Below are 19,933 nucleotides of genomic sequence, written 5' to 3' on the forward strand. Positions count from 1 at the left end.
ACCGGGAAATTAAAGCAGCGATCACTTGGACTATTCCACAGCACCCCTCTCACATTGGTACATCCCCCCAGGTATTCATTGTCTTCTACAGTAGAGCGGGACATTTGATTTACTCTCAGCGGAATTGACCGGAGGAGGCATCAGGTCATGCACTGCACTGGCCTGCACCACGATTAGTATAAGGTAAGAATGAATGATTTTTTTTTCCTACTCGTTATTTCCATGTTTGCATTTGAATAACAGTAAAAAACTCGTTAATGTTGTACATTAACGAGTTTTTTTACTGTTATTTACGTTGCTCCCACAGAATGTGGGAGCCCGAAATTGTGTCTACTTCTTACAATCCGGCAACAAATAAATTGCACTGCGAACAAAGTATATCAACAAAGAAAACATTTTTGTTTCATAATTTCTTCGTTATATTCCCTTACAAAGCTAGCTTTAACGCTTCGAGGTTTCCTTTGTTCTTGCCGTCGCCTCGGCGCTTGACCCAGACTTTCGCTCTGTAGTTGCTTAGTACTACAAAAAATTCTAAATCTGTGATATATGATTGATAAACGTAAAGTTAACTGTATAAACGTGTTCAATGACTTTGTTACTTTTGATGATTGGAGAGCACTCGCTTCAATTTGCACACGAAAACTTTAGACTCAGTTTGAATGCTCACGCAGCATGCCCACGTGACTGTACGTTGCACGCGTACATGACTTTCCGTTTGTGCCTTGAATAATGAATAAGGCTACAGCCACACGTACCAGCGTATTTTTGAAACCGCTGATTTTTCTATGTGTTTGCACCTTTTGTCCACACGTAATGTATGTCTGGCCGTACATTGTGTTTGTATTTCCAGGCACATTTCACGGGAACGCAGTCTTCAGAGATCTCTACGTGAACGCTGTGATCTGACCTTCAGTCCGAAGAAGAAACCCAGACCAGTCTTAAAAGAAAGCACAAGTAAAACCTTTTTATTCACAAACATATCTTTGATTGTTAAGAATTTGTGATCTTGTCTTTTATACATATCTGTGGTGCTTATCACCACATAATATAGTCCAAAAAGTGGAAGTTTGTAAACTTTTTAAAAATGCAAAGCAGTGTACACTTGTGCACTTCAAAAATTCATTGTATACTGTACCTTCTTGCACGTCTCTGTTTCCTGTGTGTGTTGTTAGAAATCAAACTAACTTTAGGAAACAATATGCCAAAAGCATATTTACAATTACTTAAGACCGTTTTAAATTTCTTTTCTTTAGACCAAATCCCCTGTACACATATACGGACTCAGAGGATGAGCAGCCTACAAAAAAACCGGTTTCCCCAGGCCCCTCGAGTGAAAATACCAGGTAATAAAATACTGTCTAGTGTCTGTGTACATATCTGTGTCTGACACGAGGAAACTTTTTTGACAAGTTGTCTGTATTCTTAAATACTTAAAAAATTATCTTTTTCTAAACAGCCCTCATCACTCCGCAGTCTGCCCCCCAGCCCACTGATAGCAACCATCATAATGCCCCACCCAGCTTCCGGCACCTTTCGCCACTCCGGCACAAACCGACACAGCTTTGCGATCTCGCCAGCATGCAGAGTCTGATGTCTTCCCTATAGATGGTATGCTTTTAAAAAAGCTTTAAAGCTGCATCACAATGTCATTGTACTCTTATCTAAAAAAAAACCCCAATTTATACTCCTGAATGTCATCTTGTTGTGATTTTTTTTTTTCTGTAGATTCCAGAGACTCTGTGAGGCCACTATTACAAGGCAAGTTTGAAAATCTTGGAATTTCACAGTTTACATGGTATAACAAATATATGTGACAGGCAAAAACTAGTAAACACTTTTAGCAGTTACAAGAACTAACACATGAATATCCAACAAAAGGGAATAGAAATACATTGTACTGCCAATACTTTGGTTTATTCTTTGTATGACTTGAAAATCAGGCTTTAGGGAAAACTAAATGACATGTTTCTATCATCAATTACATGAAGTAAACACACAAGCACTTGCATACACATTTAAGACATGAGACACGCTAATTCCATCTCTTAAAATGTGTCTATAGGTGAGACGCTTTGCGTTGATTGGTGCTACTGGACCACACTGGAGGTGCGAGTCCGCCGTGTAATGGTTTATGCCATTACAAAGGAGCTGGCCTCTGTACTCAACTGGGCAGGGGAAAAAAACCAAGGACCAGACAAAGCAAAAAAGGGCATTTAAAGAGACAGCGCTGTGCAGATGCATATTTGGTAAGTTTTAACATTTATTGTAGTTTTATGAGCCTAAAGTGAACAATAAAGGGATCAATTGATGTGCTGGGTGCGTTTCACATTTCCTATGTCTGGTTTTTGCTATATTACTTTGTCTTTCTTAATAACAAGACTTTCATGTCCGGTTAATCTGGAGATGGAGTCTTTGGTCTTCGGCTTGTTTTGTCCTCGGGTTGTACACTTTGTACAGCCCGAGGACCCCATGTTTTCTTTTTTTTTTTTTTTTTTTTTAAAGGATACACGGCACACCATGCTAAGACATATCACATTTTCAGCTTATAGCTCTTTGGGAATCAAATGCGGCAGTTTGCTGATTTCCGCCTGGTGACTTTCATGTTTATCAGCCTAGGAGTTTACATACTTTCTCACTGCTGAAGACAGTTAACAAGAGCTTATTCATGTGCTCTAATTCCCTTTTTTTTGTCTTTGTTTTTTTGTGTGTGTGTCTATTTTTGTCCTAGATGGCCTGGCGCAGCAGGTAGGGGCGAACTCTATGTCTGAGTTGGTCTTTGCTCAAGCAGTCCAGAAATGGCTCAGATATGCTCCAGATTGTACGGGTGGCGCGCAGGACGCACATCATCCATCCCCATCCCGGAGTAAATAATAAAAAGTGACGTGAAACATAGAAATGTAAATAGGAAACTTTGTCTTTTAATAAAGTATTTTGCAAATGATACATGTCTATTGACCTTTTTTGTTTTTTTTGTTTTTTGTTTTCAATAAAAAGCAACTGTGCGAAAGAGGTGGAAAATTAATACCATAGCTCAACAGTGTTTCAATATCAGAATCTGACATTGTTTCAATGTCAACAGTGTTAGAAAATATAACGTAGAATCAATGTCAGGTTTCAACATTGATTCAACATCAAAACCTGACATTGTTTCAACGTTAAAAATGGGTGCAAGAGTGATGTTGGGTCAACGTCACACTTCAACGTTGCTTCAATGACGTCGCCTGATATTGACTCAACATTGTTTCAATGTTTCCTTGCTATCTGGGGATACATTGTCAGATAATGTTTATCATATAAAGGGTGTCTAATTTTTGGAATAAGTACAATTATCTGTTTTGGAGGTTTAGGTATTGATGGTAACTTGCAGTAGTTTAGTATCGCTTAAAATACCTATAAAGAACTGTAGATTTTCAGTCAAGATTTTACTGTTGTTTCAATATAAACCACGGGTGCAAAAGTGATGGAAAATCAACATCAGAGTTCAACAGTGATTCAATATCAAACTCTAACATTGTTTCAACATTAACAGTGTTTGAAAATTTGATGTTAAATCAATGTCAGCGTTCAACATTGATTCAATATCAAATTCTGACGTTGTTTCAACATTAACAGAGGGTGCAAAAGTCACGTTAAAACAATATCAGATTTCAACGTTGATTCAGTAGAATTGCCTGACATTGATTTAACATTGTTTCAATACATGTTTGCTATCTGGGATATAAAACCAGAACCGGCACCATTAGTGCGCACCAGTCTGTAGGATCAATCACAAACTCAATAACATTATTCTCTTTCAAAAAACATTTTTGAATTCCAATTTAATAGACTTCATTTTAAAAACCTTTTTTGAATTCCACTTTAATAAAGTGATTTTCAAAATGCTTTTTAAAATGGCGATTCCACTCCTCATTTTAAAATCCATTTCCCTTTCCTGTTCGCTCAGGGATTAACATTTGGATTAGCAACTTCATTTTAAAAATCCTGCTGCAATGCAAATTAGCCACACCATGGGATGTAAGGAGCTCTCTGATTAGTTGGACAGGGACAGGCTGTCTGAAATTGATTCAGTTTAGTACTTTTCTCTGTATGCTCTGTGCTTATAAAGGCCTTAAATTCTGTGATATATACTGTAAATGATTTTCACAGAGGTCTTAAAGTAGTTAAATCACTGCTGATAGTCGGGATGTTTTTTTGTCTGTAGGGCTGTTTGATGTAGTGATGTGTCGGTCGCGAACGAAATGGCTCTTAGAGCCAGCTCTTTGAAGTGAACGACGCGAGCCGGCTCCTTATTGGGCGCCGTGTTTTGTTTTTTCTTTCTCTCACCCTCTCGCCCTTTTTTTTCTGCTTCACTCCGCACGCGAGCCTTGTGCTTGCGCTGGGAAGAGGGGGGAGGGGCAGTAGTTACACTCGTAGTAGCACAGGAACAGAGCCGGAGGGAAAGTGAGAGAAAGAGAGCCAGGGATGTCACATTAGAAAGGTATAGTAATCATCCACAACCATTTTCAGTTGTGGATGATAAAGGATTCAGAAAGTTTATTCATGGAGGCCTATATGACAGAGAATATGCATCTTCATTTTGTTTTCATATTTTAATTTATATTTAATTGTGTTGTGGTTTGCAGTGTTTTGTGTTGTTTCACTTCAAATTTGTTTAAAAGGAAAAAGCTGAAAATTTAAATAGTTAAAAGTTGAAATGTAAATAGTTGGTTTTCGTATTATATGATTTATTTCCCAGATAGCAAGGAAACATTGAAACAATGTTTAGTCAATATCAGGCGATGTCATTGAATCAACGTTGAGGTGTGACGTTGACCTAACGTCACTCTTGCACCCTTTATTGTTATTGAAACAACGTCAGGTTTTGATATTGAATCAATGTTGAAAGCTGACATTGATTGGATGCTATATTTTCTAATACTGTTGACATTGAAACAATGTCAGATTCTGATATTGAAACACTGTTGAACTATGATGTTGATTTTCCACCTCTTTCGCAGTTGCTTTTTATTGAAACAAAAGTTAAATCATGACTGGAAATCTACCGTTCTTTATAGGCATGTTTCCATCAATACTTAAACCACCTAAACATATAATTGTACTTATTCCTCAAATTGGACACCCTTTCTATGTTAAAAAATGTCTCACAATGTATCATGTCAAACATTCTAAAAACAGCATCACACATGTAACAGAGAAAAAAAACTAAAGAAAAAAAAGGTCAATAGACATGTATCGTTTACAAAAGACTTTATTAAAAGACAAAGTTTCGTATTAAGATTTCTATGTTTCACGTCAAATTTTTACTCGGGGATGGGGATGGATGATGTGCGTCCTGCGCCACCCATACGATCCGGAGCGTATCTGAGCCATTTTTGGACTGCTTGAGCAAAGACAAACTCAGACATAGAGTTCACCCCTACCTGCTGCGTCAGGCCATCTAGGACAAAAATAGACACACACACACACACAAAAAAAGACAAAAAAAGTGAATCAGACCACATGAATAAGCTCTTGTTAATTGTCTCCAGCAGTGAGAAGGTATGTAAACTCCTAGGCTGATAAAGAGCTATGAGCTGAAATGTGATATGTCTTAGCATGGTGTGTCGTCTATCCTTTAAAAAAAGACAGACAACATGGGGTTCTCGTGTACAGCCTGAGGACAAAACAAGCCAAAGACCAAAGACTCCATCTCCAGATTAACCGGACATGAATTGTTATTAAGAAAGACAAAGTAATATAGCAAAAACCGGACATAGGAAATGTGAAACGCACCCAGCACATCAGTTGATCCCTTTGTTGTTCACTTTAGGCTCATAAAACTACAATAAACGGTAAAACTTACCGAATATGCATCTGCACAGCGCTGTCTCTTTAAATGCCCTTTTTTGCTCTGTCTGGTCCTTGGTTTGTTCCCTGTCCAGTTGAGTACCGAGGCCAGCTCGTTTGGCGGTGCGATGGACTCGCACCTCCAGTGTGGTCCCTCCAATCAAGGCAAAGCGTCTAACCTATAGACACATTTTAAGAGATGGAATTAGCGCATCTCATGTCTTAAATGTGTACGCAAGTGCTTGTGTGTTTAATCAACAGGCCGTTGTTATGTATAGTTACAAAGTGTACCTAACCTTTATATACTTACCATTGCCTTATTTGCCTCCGGTGATTGATGAGCTGCCTCTGCATTGTTTAGCTCCTCCATGTTGTGCAAGGGCAAATCCAGAGGCAATACCCCAGCATCTACATTTTCATTGCAGCAGGGATGGCGGTTGGCTCTGACCTCCTCAAGGAGTTCGTTATCTGCTCTGGTCAGGTCTGACAGCATCGTTAACATCTTTTGTGAGGTTGCATGTGTTTCAAAGAACAATTCTAGAAAGATTAATGGCTTAAGCAATGGGAGTCGAAAAACGAATATATCCATAAGTGATGCTGTAACATTCTGCATTCAAGTATAAGTTGTTGTAACTGCTAAAAGTGTTTACTAGTTTTTTCCTGTCACATATATTTGATATTTGCATATGTAGCTTGCCATCACCAGTGTGTGAATGTGTGTGTGAATGGGTGGATGACTGAATGTGTAAAGCGCTTTGGGGTCCTTAGAGACTAGTAAAAGCGCTATACAAATATAGGCCATTTACCATTTATACCATGTAAACAGTGAAATTCCAAGATTTTCAAACTTGCCTTGTAATAGTGGCCTCACAGAGTCTCTGGAATCTACAAAAAAAAAAAAAAAAAATCACAACAACATGACATTCAGGAGTATAAATTGGTGTTTTGAAGATAAGAGTACAATGACATTGTGATGAAGCTTTACAACTATTTTAAAAGCATACCATCTATAGGGAAGACATTGACATCAGACTCTGCATGCTGGGGAGATCGCAAAGCTGTGTTGGTTTGTGTGTTGTGCCGGAGTGGCAAAAGGTGCCGCAAGCTGGGCGGGGCATTATGATGGTTGCTATCAGTGGGCTGGGGGGCAGACTGCGGAGTGATGAGGGCTGTTTAGAAAAAGATATTTTTTTTTAAGTATTTAAGAATACAGACAACTTATCCAAAAAGTTTCCTTGTGTCAGACACAGATATGTACACAGACACTAGACAGTATTTTATTACCTGGTATTTTCACTCGAGGGGCCTGGGGAAACCGTTTTTTGTAGGCTGCTCATCCTCTGAGTCCGTATATGTGTACAGGGGATTTGGTCTGAAGAAAAGAAGTTAAAAACGGTCATAAGTAATTGTAAATGTGCTTTTGGCATTTTTTTTCCTAAAGTTACATTTTGATTTCTAACAACACACACAGGAAACAGAGACGTGCAAGAAGGTACAGTATACAAGGAATTTTTGAAGTGCACAAGTGTACATGGCTTTGCATTTTTAAAAAGTTTACAAACTTCCACTTTTTGGACTATATTATGTGGGGATATTGCAGTATGCACGCACCACAGATATGTATAAAACACAAGATCATAAATTCTTAACAATCACAGATATGTTTGTGAATAAAAAAGTTTTACTTGTGCTTTCTTTTACAGTTTTTTCTGAATGCTTAAACCCTAACTGTGATTTCCATAGCACAATTTCTAAAACTATTAATACTTATAGCAAAACCACTCACTGAGTTTGCAAAACTAAAAGCACAAACACTGCTTTGCACTCAGTTTGCCATTTTGTAACACACACTTTGCAAAACTGTAGACACAACTCACTGCTTACACTCAATTACCAAATTTCCAACACACTCCTAGCAAAATTATACACATGTATGGCTATCATTAACACTATTTTGCCAACTGTCTGGCACACTTTCACATGTGAAAACTGTCTTAGATAATTAGTCCACTTTGCAATCAGCCTAAGCACTATAAACAGGCCACAGGTAAGCTGTCTATGTGGAGTACAATGGAAGGAGCAGCAAGAGTGAGAAGAGTGAGAATCAGAGGAGGCCGAGGGAGAGGACGTGGAGGTGAAGAAGTTGGAGGAAGAGGACGTGGAGGTGAAGAAGTTGGAGGAAGAGGATGTGGAGGAGCAAGAAGAGGACGAGGAGGGGAAAGAGGAAGGGTAAGAAGAGTAAGAAACAGAATAACTGACGACATCAGAGCTACAATAGTGGACCATGTCATCAACCATGGGATGACCCTGAGGGAAGCCGGCCAACGGGTTCAGCCTAAACTGAGCCGCTACACTGTGGCAGGCATCATTAGGACATTTCGAAATGAGAATCGGTAAGTACTTTGTAGCACTGCCATACTCTAATGAGAAACACAACAGTACCATACATGCAAAAATACTGAAATTGTTACTTCACAGAATTGCTAGACGTCCAGATGTTGGGGGCAGAGGCAGAATGTTCACTACAGAGCAAGAGACCCATATAGTGAAAATGGTGATTGCCAATAATGCAATAAGACTGCGCGAAATACAGCAGCGCATAATTGATAATGACACCATCTTTCAAAATATACACAGTGCAAGCATTTCTGCACGTCGTGTACTTGCGCGCCACAGAATAAGAATGAAGCAAATTTACAGAGTTCCTTTCGAGAGAAACACAGAACGTGTAAAGCAACTGCGATATGACTATGTGCAGGTAAGCTAGTGTCATTGGTTCTGAATTTGGAAGTGCATACTGTAGTGCTGTGCATGGGCCTGATGTGTTGCATTTGTTTTGTCTTGTCCAGAGAGTGATGGAACTAGAAGCAGATGCAATGGGACATGAGCTACTTTTTGTGGATGAGGCCGGTTTTAACCTCAGTAAAACCAGGAGACGTGGCAGGAACATTATTGGACACCGTGCCATCATCAATGTCCCAGGACAACGTGGTGGTAACATAACCATGTGTGCAGCTATAAGCCAAAATGGTGTTGTTCACCATCATGCAACCATAGGCCCATACAACACTGCACACATTATTGCATTCCTGGACACCTTGCATGACATGCTCACTGTTCAGAGACCAGAGCAGACCCGATATGTCATCATATGGGACAATGTTAGTTTCCATAGGGCTGCTTTGGTCCGCAACTGGTTTACAGACCACCCATCCTTCATGGCACTCAACCTCCCTCCATACTCTCCATTCTTAAATCCCATCGAGGAGTTCTTCTCTGCCTGGCGCTGGAAAGTGTACGACCGTCATCCTCATCAACAGGTAGCCCTTTTACAGGCAATGGAGGAGACATGTGGAGATATTGACCAGGCATCATGTCAGGCCTGGATACGGCATTCAAGGAGATATTTTCCCCGGTGCCTTGGACTGGAGGATATCGCATGCGATGTGGACGAAATTTTGTGGCCGGACCCAGAAAGACGACATGATGTAGGCTGATTGTCTTTTTTTTCCTTTTTTTGTGAAATTCCTATTCTGTGTTCTGACTTTGTCTTGGTTTTGATGAGTGTGAATAAACACCAATACTTGAAGTTTGGATCCTTGTATGTTTACATGACACTATGACAAAAGTGTGACCTCAAATTGACATCTGTACACAGAGAAAGCAAAAGCCAGATGTGTTTTGTATTCATACCATCAGTGTGCAGTTGGCGCATTGTGTGCTTAGTAGATGATGGCTTGTGTGTACTGTTTGATATGAAAACACCATTTTTACGAAGGTGTGAAGAGTTAATCTAGCTGTGTTCGCTTTTGCAAGAGAACTACAATGTTTTGATAATTGGGTGACAGGTTTTCTTATTTGTGTGTAGAGTTTTGCAAAAATAGCCAATAGTTACAAAAAATGTGCTTAAGCAATCAGAAAAAACTGTAAGACTGGTCTGGGTTTCTTCTTCGGACTGAAGGTCAGACGTATCAGTGTTCACGTAGAGATCTCTGAAGACTGCGTTCTGCTTCGTGAAATGTGGAAATACAAACACAATGTAAGGCCAGACATACATTACGTTTAGACAAAGGTGCAAATGCATAGAAAAATCAGCGTTTTGCAAAAATACGCTGGTACGTGTGGACGTAGCCTTATTCATTATTCAAGGCACAAACGGAAAGTCATGTACACTTGCAACGTAAAGTTAGGTGAGCGTGCAACGTACAGTGTACGTACATGCCCACGTGAGCATTCGAACTGAGTCTAAAGTTTTCGTTTGCGAATGGAAGCAGGCACTCTCCAATCATCCAAAAAAGTAACAAAGTCATTGAACACGTTTATACAGTTAACTTTACGTTTACCAATCATATATCACAGATTTACAATTTTTTGTAGTACTACGCTAAAAAACAACTACAGAGCGAAAGTCTGGGTCAATGGTCGCCGATGCGACGGCAAACTAACAAATGAACCCTCGAACCGTTAGGCTAGCTTTGTAAGGGAACATAACTGAAAAGTATGAAACTAAAATGTTTTCTTTGTTGATAGACAATTTATTTATTGCCGGACTGTAAGATGAAAGTAGACACAATTTCGGACTCCCATATTTTGTCCGAAACTGTACATTGACGAGTTTTTTTACTTATTCAAATGCGACCGTGGAAATAACGAATAGAAGAAAATTCATTCATTCTTACCTTATACTAACCGTGGTGCAGGCCAGAACAGTGACTTCTCCGGTCAATTCCGCTGAGAGTAAACGTAATGTCCCACTCTACTGTACAAGACAATGGTTACCTGGAGGGATGTACCACTGTGAGAGGGGTGCTGCAGAATAGTCCAAGTGATCGCTGCTTTAATTTCCCGGTCAACTATACATAAATTGCACGTCGACACGATTTTTTAAAGCTGGTGAACTAGACCAGAAATTATTGATAACAAAAGAACAATAAATCTACTTTCTCCGGTACTTTATACCCGCTCAGTTGCAATGCAATTTAACGCTCAACTACAAATCAATGGCTTTTTGATGGTGACCGGCGCGGAATGATCTTCATCTATAAATAGACGTTTTCTCGACGTTGTTGTTGTCACCTGGTCGACTACAAATAGATCAAATATCAAAGACAAAAAAACAACAGTAAATCAACATTATTACAACGTCCCTGTAGTAAGACCGTCGGTTTACCACAGTATTTCAATGTTGTTACAACATTGGCATTTCAACCCTGTTAAGAGATTTCTTAGGATTTTGGGATTTTTATTATGTTATGCTTAAAAGTACGCTTCATTATTTAAATGTGTTTGCTCTTTTCAGTATTCAGCTTAAACTCTGCAACTCTGTGCAGACTCCTAAATGGGGAAGTTACACAGGAAGCCTGCAGTTCTATTTTCTCTCTTCCTGTATGTGCTCTCTGAATAAAGACTCTTCCTTTTTACTGCAGCGGCGCGAGTCTCGCTGAGTCTCACCCGTGTACACGTAAACCTGTCTGAGCCTTTTTATTCCGACCTGGGTTGCAATGCAGGAAAACTCCTGACAAACCCTGACCATAACGACGGATCGGATGAAAAATGAACATCAATTCAATGTAGTCTTGCTATCTGGGTTACTACATTTTATAGGGAGTGAATAAATAAAAGTATATTTACGGTGGCCCCTAGAGACAAAGCACGTACAAAGTGCAAAACACGTACAAACTCAGAAGCACGTACAAATTCCGAAGCGCGTACAAACTCCAAAACACGTACAAACTCAGAAGCACGTTGGTTTTTGTATTATATGATTTATTTATTACATTTTATGTGGAGTGAATATATAAAAGTATATTTACGGTGGCCACTAGAGACAAAGCACGTACAAACTCCAAAACGCATTCAAACCTTGAAGCATGTACAAACTGCCAAACATGTACAAACTCAGAAGCACGTACAAACTCCAAAACACAACGGATGTGCTCCAGGATGGTAGGGGCAGTGTTGAGCTTTTGTTACCTAATGGCTACACAAGCCAGGAAGTACCAACGACCGGATTTGGTGTGTGGTAGTAACAGGTAAATGAACATTTTTTTTAAATTATTTAAATGTATATGAGTGCTTGTGTATAAATACACAAACAATACACATATGCTTTAAATTGTGTAATTTAAGTGATCTAGGTAGCTCTGTTTTGGAAGTTCAGTTAACACTAGCAATGTGTTTTGGAGTTTGTACGTGTTTTGGAGTTTGTACATGCTTTGTCTCTAGGGGCCATCGTATATATTTATATGTAAACATATAAATAAAACCATTTTTTTACATTAGTAATTCCTTTTGTGCATAGTTTTATATTGTTGTTGATAATAAATTAATTAAAGCAACAAAACAACCTGAAGAGCCGGTTGGGAGCCGAAATAGCTGGCTCTTTTTAGTGAGCCGAGCCGAAAGAGCCGGTTCTCTAAAAAGAGCCGGAATTCCCATCACTAGTTTGATGATGATTTGGACTCCTCTGGGAGATGAGGACACACACACATCTGTTCCATACTGCAGCCATGGTTGGTGTTGAGTCAGCTTTGGGGCATCAGACACACAGACACAGGAAAACCAGCACCTGGACTTCATGCAGGAGAGACGGTCTCAGTGATGATGGAATCTGCATCCTCTAATTTACCTCCTAATCTCTTTCTCCTTTAACACACAATTAAAATCAATTCAAAAGAGTGTAAACTTACTGAGGAAGTCTGTAACTTGTACACCTTTGTACTTTTACTTGTTTTATGAGTTATATTTAAAAAAACTTATTAGTAACTTTAACTTGTGTTCTGCTGAATTCAGCAGAACACAATTATTCAGCTTCAGGAGTATTTCTATTCATCTTATGAATTCCAGTCTAATATGAATTCACTGTTTGAGTTCAGTTTGGGTCTCCAGAGAATACCACCTGGCTCAACAATCTTTTTATCTGATTATTGGCAAAAAGTTTAGTTGTTTTCTTCTGAGAGATGCTCCTGAGGCTGAAATTGAGCCCAGAGAAACAACAACAAAGTTTAGTTCCTCTGGATTTTCCATGGAAAATTTTTTTATCACTCATCCAGGTGACTTCTCCAGTGTCACGGATGAGTGATGAATGTATCTCCCACTGAAAACCATTGTGTCCAGTTAAAATCAATCAACTTTTTTAAGGAGAGTTGTTAGATGCTGTGCTCATGAGGACAGTGGGTATTAACTTGCAGCACAACACAAAACTGCCATTTTTGATCAACGATCAAAATACTTAATTGAGCAGAATTAAGTCAAAATTTAATATCCTCATATGACGACACATCACCCAGCATTGTTCTAAGAATGCAAACTTTCTTTTTATAAGTTTCCACAGCTGCCAGGAAGTGACAGATCTCTGGCTGGTCTTAATGAGTGGTCGTTGCTCTCTCGCTCTCTCTGGAATGGAGGATGTAACACCCATGATAAGCACTTTAGTGTGTGTCCTTGTCAGGAATCAGCCATCCTCAGCTTCCATGTTAGGAAAAGTGGAACCAGAAGATATTCAAATACATCTCTCCACAGCTGCTGATGAACTCTACAAAAAACAAAGTTTGTTAAAAACATTTGCAGGTGAATCATCACTGATTTATCAGTGCCATCCATTTACTCAAAAATTACTGACAAGTGGATAACTGGAATATATTGTTTATAATTTCAACTAATTTATATTAAATTATAATTTTCAATGTACTGTAGAAAATGGAACTATATGTGCCAAATGTGGTGTGTTCCTTGTGGGATTTTTAACAAGGACCCTACAAAAATTTACAGTACTCATGCTACCAAACTTTAGATGGCTAGGTGTGCAGTTCCTGCTTTAAATGCATTCACTTTTAAGATTACAAAATCTAAGTGATAAGAGGGCAGAAATATTTGAACTTGCTTATGAACCTAAATCACTGAGGCCGTCTCTCCTGCATGAAGTCCGGTTGCTGGTTTTCCTGTGTGTGTGTCCTCATCTCCCAGAGAAGTCGAAATCGTCATCAAAAATATAAACAACCAGACTATCAGCAGTGATTTAACTACTTTAAGACCTCTGTGAAAATCATTTACAGTATATATCACAGAATTTAAGGCCTTTAAAATCACAGAGCATACAGAGAAAAGTACTAAACTGAATCAATTTCAGCTTTCGTTTTTCAGGATGTATATTAATAATTACATTTCATTATCTTTACCACACATCTACAGGTGTAGATACTGTAGGTTCAGTGAATGCTTACATTGCACTGATTAGAATATACTGGACATTCAAAGCTAAGATTCAGCGCACTGTGTTAGAGGCTGGGGTTTGATGAATTCATCATATATACAACCTTTGATCATCGTTTATGTCCAGTTGAGAATGAATCTGTGCACTCACATATTAAATGAACTGAAATCAGTAGTGTGATCTCCAGTCTCGATATAAGGAATGAGAGAACTGACAACTGTTAATTTTAATCAGCCTGTCTCGTTGTTTTAACTCTAAGTATCACAAAGTAACATCTGGACTGACGAGTTTACTGTCAGCATTTTAATTGCTAGTTTAAAGGCTGTAGGTTGCAGCCATTGCTCTAACACTGTATAAATGTAACAGGCCTCAGTGCTGGTTCTAATAGTCTGAGCTGCTTCAAGCTTTATTTGTGAAGAGCACAGCAGCTTACAAAACATGTAGCTGGCTCGTACAGCTGCGACGTAAAATTTTCATAAGCTAAGATGACCTTAAAGTAGCGGGGCTAGCGTTGTGCGGTGATGCTAGCGTTAGCCATATTAGCACGTTACCTTCAAGAGGTGGTCAGACTGAGTAAAGAGGCGCACAGTCAGAGGTTGCGCTCTCCGTTTCGCTGCAGGGTCCCTTCATTCTTCACATATCCGTGTCGAGCCGAGTGTAAATCCCGAGGCTGAACGGCCTTTGTACAAGCACACACGCTTCTTAGCAGGGCGAAGCTATGAGCTAGAAAAATCCAGGCAGACAGCCTGTGTCTGTCCACCAATCAGAGAGCTCCTTACATCCCACGGTGTGGCTAGTTTGAATAGCAGCAGGATTTTTAAAATGAAGCTAATCCAACTGCTAATCCAAATGTTAATCCCTGAGCGAACAGGAAAGGGAAATGGAATTTGAAATGAGGAGTGGAATCGCTATTTTAAAAAGCATTTTGAAAATCACTTTATTAAAGTGGAATTCGAAAAAGGTTTTCAAAATGAAGTTTTTAAAAAGCCTTTTAAAAATCAGTTTATTAAATTGGAATTCAAAAATGAATTTACAAATGCAGAATTTATTCTACAATTCATTATTTAAGCACAGAATTCTTTATTTCGATGAGCGTGGCTGTTGTGGTCCTCCATTCCTCTTTTACTTTTTGCAAAAGAGACCAGGGGAACACATGAGCAGTGTGCACTCTGCATGGCTGAGCATTCGTTTTTAACTAGATTTTAACAGGTTCTGTTTTACGTGTTATGTGCTCACCAAATGCCTTGTGGACTTCTTCAGCACGCTTCACCAGCCCGTCTTCATTGTTGTGTTTCTGCTGAGCACATTGTTTGTATTTTGGTTAATTATGACATATACTAGAAATAATTACAGGTTCTTTATATTTTATGCTGACCTGAAACTTAACTAAATAGACCAACTGACCACCCGGGCTGCACCTTGTAATATTAGGCTTTATTTCCATCTTGGGAGTTAATCTATTAAATGTCTCTTGTCCTGTTATGTTTGCATCGGCACCTGTGTCTACTTTGAATTTCGCTTATATTGCTCCAGTTGTAAACTGTATTGCCCATTGTTCATCGGCCCTGTTTCTTTTTGTGAATGCACCCAGGAAATAAGGTGTCTGTGCAACAGTCTCCCTTGTCACTTCTGTAAATATTTTGCTTTGATGTTTCAGTTCCCAATGACCCACCTTTTTACACTTGTTGCATTTTTAATTCTTAGCAGGGCACTTTTCTGTGCCTTTGTGCTCTATTTTTCCACATCCTCCACATTTTGAATCTCCATGCTCTTTCTTTCCTTTTGGGTTTCCACTTGGCCTTTCCCCTGTCTGTTCCTTTTCCTTGTACCTCTTGCACTGTGGTGTATGTCTCCCCCTGCTGGCACACTTTTAGCATAACTTCCTCAGACTGCTGAAGTGTTTGAATCTTCAGAATCAGAATACATTATTAATCCCTAAGGAAATTATGTGATTACAGTGGCTCCAAGACAATTAGAACAGTAACAGGCTGCACTAAATTAAATAACACATAAGAAATAGCTCTAATATATACAAATAGCTAATTATGAATATCTAGAATATTATGATGAAATATATACAATTAACATCTTACTCTAAACTGTAAAACTTTATTTGTTATTTTCACTCTAGAGGATGTGCAAAAGGGTGTATGAATGTGGCTGAATGTGCTCCTGTGACTGGCCAGCGCATCATGGAGTGAGAGGGAGATATTGTCCTGCATTGGCCTTATCTTGGACAATACCTCTCCAACACCACCTTGAGAAAGTGCAGCTCCCTCCCCACAACATTACCGATCTTGCGGATCAGTTAATTGAGTCTGTTGGCATCTGCAACACTCAACCTGCCGCCCCAGCATGCAACAGGATACACAGGAAAATGGAGAGAGTAATTTTTCCAGAGTTAACATTATTTTCCTCTAAAAGAGTAATTTTTACTCATTTTGGATTGTAATCATTTCGATTGGCCGCCAGAGTTGGAGCAAAAAAACAGAGGAAATTCCATTGGAGTAATATGACATGACCATGCCCACTATCCCGCAGTGGAACAGAGACAACTGTCAGCGGTGAGCCAGGTAAGTGAGTAAAGTGCTCAATAATGATTGAATTTAGGATAAAATGGGGAATTTCTGTTCATCTGAAAGGTCTGTAAGTAACATTACAGCTTGAGAGTTTGTGGGTCTTACATGCTGCATAATTGGCAAGGTTGATGCTTACATTAGCTTCTGCTAAATTAATGTCGTTAGACTACTCACAGACAGCATTAAGGTATATATCACTAAACTAAATTTAGCATTGCTCAATAGCTGCTTTAGGTAGTATACTTGACCAGGGTAGTGTGTTTTTAGCAAATCCAGTGTACTAATGTTTTATCCAAAAAAGGTCGTTGAGCACATGTGTTTTACTCCAAACTGAGTCATGAAAATTCACTTTTTTACCTGATGTTCTGTTAGTAATATGTGTGTTTTATCGAGGATTGACGTTTGTGGATGTTTCACCTGTTCAGTTAGAAAGCAGGTGTGGTTTACTCTGAATTGAGACACATACACGACTGTTTTCGCCTGATCTTTGGTTAGGAGCATGTGTGTTTAATGGAGTGAATCTTGTATGTGTACTACTGTTAGTTTAGCAAGCACGTGTGTTTTACTCGAATTCAAAAGTATACATGGTTGCAGTGTGCAGTTTTAGATGTTTCTTTTAAGCGCTATGTGTTTTGTGTGTGCCTCTGTTTTGTTCAATTTTGTAAGTATTTGTAGTAAATCTAATTATTTAAAAATATCCTTTTCATATCATGAAGGATGCAAGCTGTGCCTGTGAAGTGCAGAGAACAACAGAAGTACATCTGTTTTGAGGGCCAACTGACCTACAGATCATTTTTGGAATGCGGTGAGTAAAAAACGTCAACATTTCCTGCGTGTTTCAAAGTGTGAATCAGTTAAGCTTTGGGGATGATGTTATAATAGCTGCTATACCAACTGTTTAGGTTTATTTTGCTCAATTTATTTAATTTCACTTTCTTTGCCTTGTTCTGGTGTTTATTTCAAATGTATAATGCAATTTTATTATGTTCACAGTTGCCAAGAAGTTCATCATCCCAAACATATGGCTTCTCTAAGATACTTGATCCGATTGTGAAGAATATGAAAATCCTGGAGAGGGATGGAATTACGATTGCCTTGCATGATGACCCAGTACATGGAACTATTGTCCAAGTTACTACTGACAACCTTGATCTTCACTGTCTGTTTGGTTTTCTAGAGTCATTTAGTGCCAGATATTGTTGCCACTTTTGTCTTGCTGAAAAAGAGGACTTTCAGAAAGAGTTCACAGAGGATTCACCCAAGATAATCATGCGAACTCAAGCACTTCATACTGAACATTGCCAAAAAATGGAGGCAAATCCCTGACTGCCTTATGTGATGGGTGTTAAACAGTCTTGGATTCTAAACTCATTGCAGTACTTCAATACATGTGAAAATTTGTCTGTTGATATTATGCACAATATCTTGGAGGGAGTCGCACAATATGAAATGAAACTGATTATGTTACATGCAATAGATCAGTATACAACAAAGGAAGTGGACATGAGAATTAAGAGCTTTAATTATGGCTAAATGGAACAAAACAACAAACCACCTACAGTGAAGTTGGGAGAGGACTCAAATGACTTGGAGTTAAATGCCATCCAGTCCTGGTTTTTACATCGGCATCTACCACTCATCTTTGGAGACTTAGTTTGTCCAAACGATCAGCACTGGTATTTGCTACTGCTGTTGTTTCAAATAGTGAATATTGTATTTTCAGCAGTGTTATCAAAAGGTATCACTATTTTCTTGAAACACCTGATCACCACCTGAACACCACAGGTTATTCAAAGGTTTATTTCCACACAAGAAGCTGCTACCAAAGCATCATTTCATGATGCATTATCCTACATGTATACTTAAAACAGGACCACTTTTGCATAGCTGGTGCATACGCAATGAAGCAAACCACAGCTTCTTTAAAAAAACAATTGAAAAGTTTCAAAAATGTAATTAAAACGTTGGCAACAAAACATCAAAGTCCTATTGCTTTCAGTTGGCAGACATTTGACCCCAAAAGACTGACCACTGGACCAGGTAAAATGCTTTCTTGAAATGCATTGGACTGGGGCTGTGAGATGGGAGAGACTCTTCAGCTACCAATCAACACCAAGGTGTTAAATGTTGGATGGGCAAAACACCATGGAAATATTTATCGTGCAGATTTAGTTGTTTTCTGTCCATTGTGAAATGCCAGTTTTTCACAAGTTCTACCATGTTGTTGTGAAGGATGAGAGGTTATTGTTGATTACTTTTGCATTGCAAACAGTGTGTCTCAATGAGCATTTCAATGATTTTCAAGTTCTGTGTAAAAGAGACGGACCTCATGTAATTTATGCCAAAGAGCTTTTCTGTTGTAAAGCATCTGATTTACAGGTGTCATACAGTCATGGTGATTCCAGTTTTTATATTGTACCATACTGTTTCCTCTGAACAATAAAGGTGGCTGTTAAAACAAAAATATATTTTTCTGGTTTATTTATTGTACCTTTAAAGCCTTGCAGTGAATGATTGTAATACAGTTACATAGTGAGTGAAATAAAGTTAATTTTTCTTCAATTTATAATTCTATTCAGAGTAAAATTCTGTTCTATTTAGAATAAAATTAAGGTGGAGTTTTTTTTATTTTATACTAAACTGAGTAAATTATCATCATGTAGAGTAAAATATTTGCACTAAATAGAGTACATTTAACTCTGAAAGTATGACTCTGCCATAAGAGTAGATTTTGCTCCATTTAGACTGGGACCAAATACGTCTTTCTCAGAGTAAAATTTTATTCAGTTTGAGTAAAATTTACTCAGTGAATTTTACTGTGTAGATGGTGACATTGCATGGTATTTATAGTCCTCAGCAATGTCAGAATTGACCTTCTGGATTGAAACAGGGGTCCTGGGTTTACTGGCAGTGTTGGGAAGGTTACTTTTAAAATGTATTCCACTACAGATTACAGAATACTCAAAATGTAATATGTAATGTATTCCGTTACGTTACCCGATGAGAGTAACATATTCTGAATACTTTGGATTACTTAATATATTATCATGCTCTTTACAACTACATGAATGTACTATTGCTGTGTGATGTATTACTATTATTGAAGGCTACTCGCCATACCAATACCAACTAGATTTTTAAATGTTAATATAAAATGAGTAACAGTAGGTGGACATTAGGTAAGGCTGCACTTTTTGCAGCGATCTTGTATAGAAAACTATTCCGTGCGTAACAGGTCCGCGGCTCTGAACCGGAAAGCAGTAAAACCGTAAAGGGACCTCTGGCTAATACGTCCGGTTCCGTGTCGGGCTCGTAG

At 38.6% G+C, this 19,933-nt stretch overlaps 2 protein-coding genes and 1 long non-coding RNA gene across 4 annotated transcripts; 1 reads left to right on the plus strand and 2 right to left on the minus strand.

The window, feature by feature from the left end:
• Window positions 1-5,286: 5,286 nt before the first annotated feature.
• LOC102081486 (uncharacterized) lies at window positions 5,287-6,497 on the minus strand. The gene is made up of 3 exons (XM_005465553.4): window positions 6,137-6,497; window positions 5,843-6,005; window positions 5,287-5,437 (listed from the first exon to the last, which is right to left on the minus strand). The coding sequence occupies exons 1-3, from the start codon at window positions 6,437-6,439 to the stop codon at window positions 5,301-5,303; spliced, it is 603 nt and encodes a 200-aa protein (XP_005465610.1). The 5' UTR covers window positions 6,440-6,497; the 3' UTR covers window positions 5,287-5,300.
• A 181-nt stretch (window positions 6,498-6,678) lies between these two features.
• Window positions 6,679-7,307, minus strand: LOC112847151 (uncharacterized). The gene is made up of 3 exons (XR_003220531.1): window positions 7,111-7,307; window positions 6,831-6,995; window positions 6,679-6,711 (listed from the first exon to the last, which is right to left on the minus strand). It is a non-coding gene; the product is annotated as an uncharacterized LOC112847151 (long non-coding RNA).
• A 786-nt stretch (window positions 7,308-8,093) lies between these two features.
• Window positions 8,094-9,512, plus strand: LOC109202658 (uncharacterized). 2 transcript variants are annotated; one of them, XM_019360498.2, is made up of 3 exons: window positions 8,094-8,219; window positions 8,305-8,584; window positions 8,676-9,512. In XM_019360498.2, the coding sequence occupies exons 1-3, from the start codon at window positions 8,128-8,130 to the stop codon at window positions 9,321-9,323; spliced, it is 1,020 nt and encodes a 339-aa protein (XP_019216043.1). In that variant the 5' UTR covers window positions 8,094-8,127; the 3' UTR covers window positions 9,324-9,512. The 2 variants fall into 2 exon arrangements, with proteins under 2 accessions (XP_019216043.1, XP_019216042.1); XM_019360497.2 differs by having other exon boundaries at window positions 8,097-8,584.
• The last annotated feature ends 10,421 nt before the right edge of the window (window positions 9,513-19,933 follow it).

This window comes from Oreochromis niloticus, linkage group LG6, assembly GCF_001858045.2.
Source record: "Oreochromis niloticus isolate F11D_XX linkage group LG6, O_niloticus_UMD_NMBU, whole genome shotgun sequence".
Taxonomy (NCBI): Eukaryota; Metazoa; Chordata; class Actinopteri; order Cichliformes; family Cichlidae; genus Oreochromis; species Oreochromis niloticus.

Excerpts from the sequence above, each read along its gene's own strand:
- LOC102081486 (XM_005465553.4), bottom strand. The coding sequence starts at position 6,439 with ATGCAGAATGTTACAGCATCACTTATGGATATATTCGTTTTTCGACTC. Across the intron at positions 6,006-6,136 it reads CGGAGGCAAATAAGGCAATG|GTTAGACGCTTTGCCTTGAT; the intron begins GTAAGTATATAA and ends ATGTGTCTATAG. Across the intron at positions 5,438-5,842 it reads GCTGTGCAGATGCATATTCG|ATGGCCTGACGCAGCAGGTA; the intron begins GTAAGTTTTACC and ends TTTTTGTCCTAG.
- LOC109202658 (XM_019360497.2), top strand. The coding sequence starts at position 8,210 with ATGAGAATCGGTAAGTACTTTGTAGCACTGCCATACTCTAATGAGAAA. Across the intron at positions 8,585-8,675 it reads TGCGATATGACTATGTGCAG|AGAGTGATGGAACTAGAAGC; the intron begins GTAAGCTAGTGT and ends TGTCTTGTCCAG.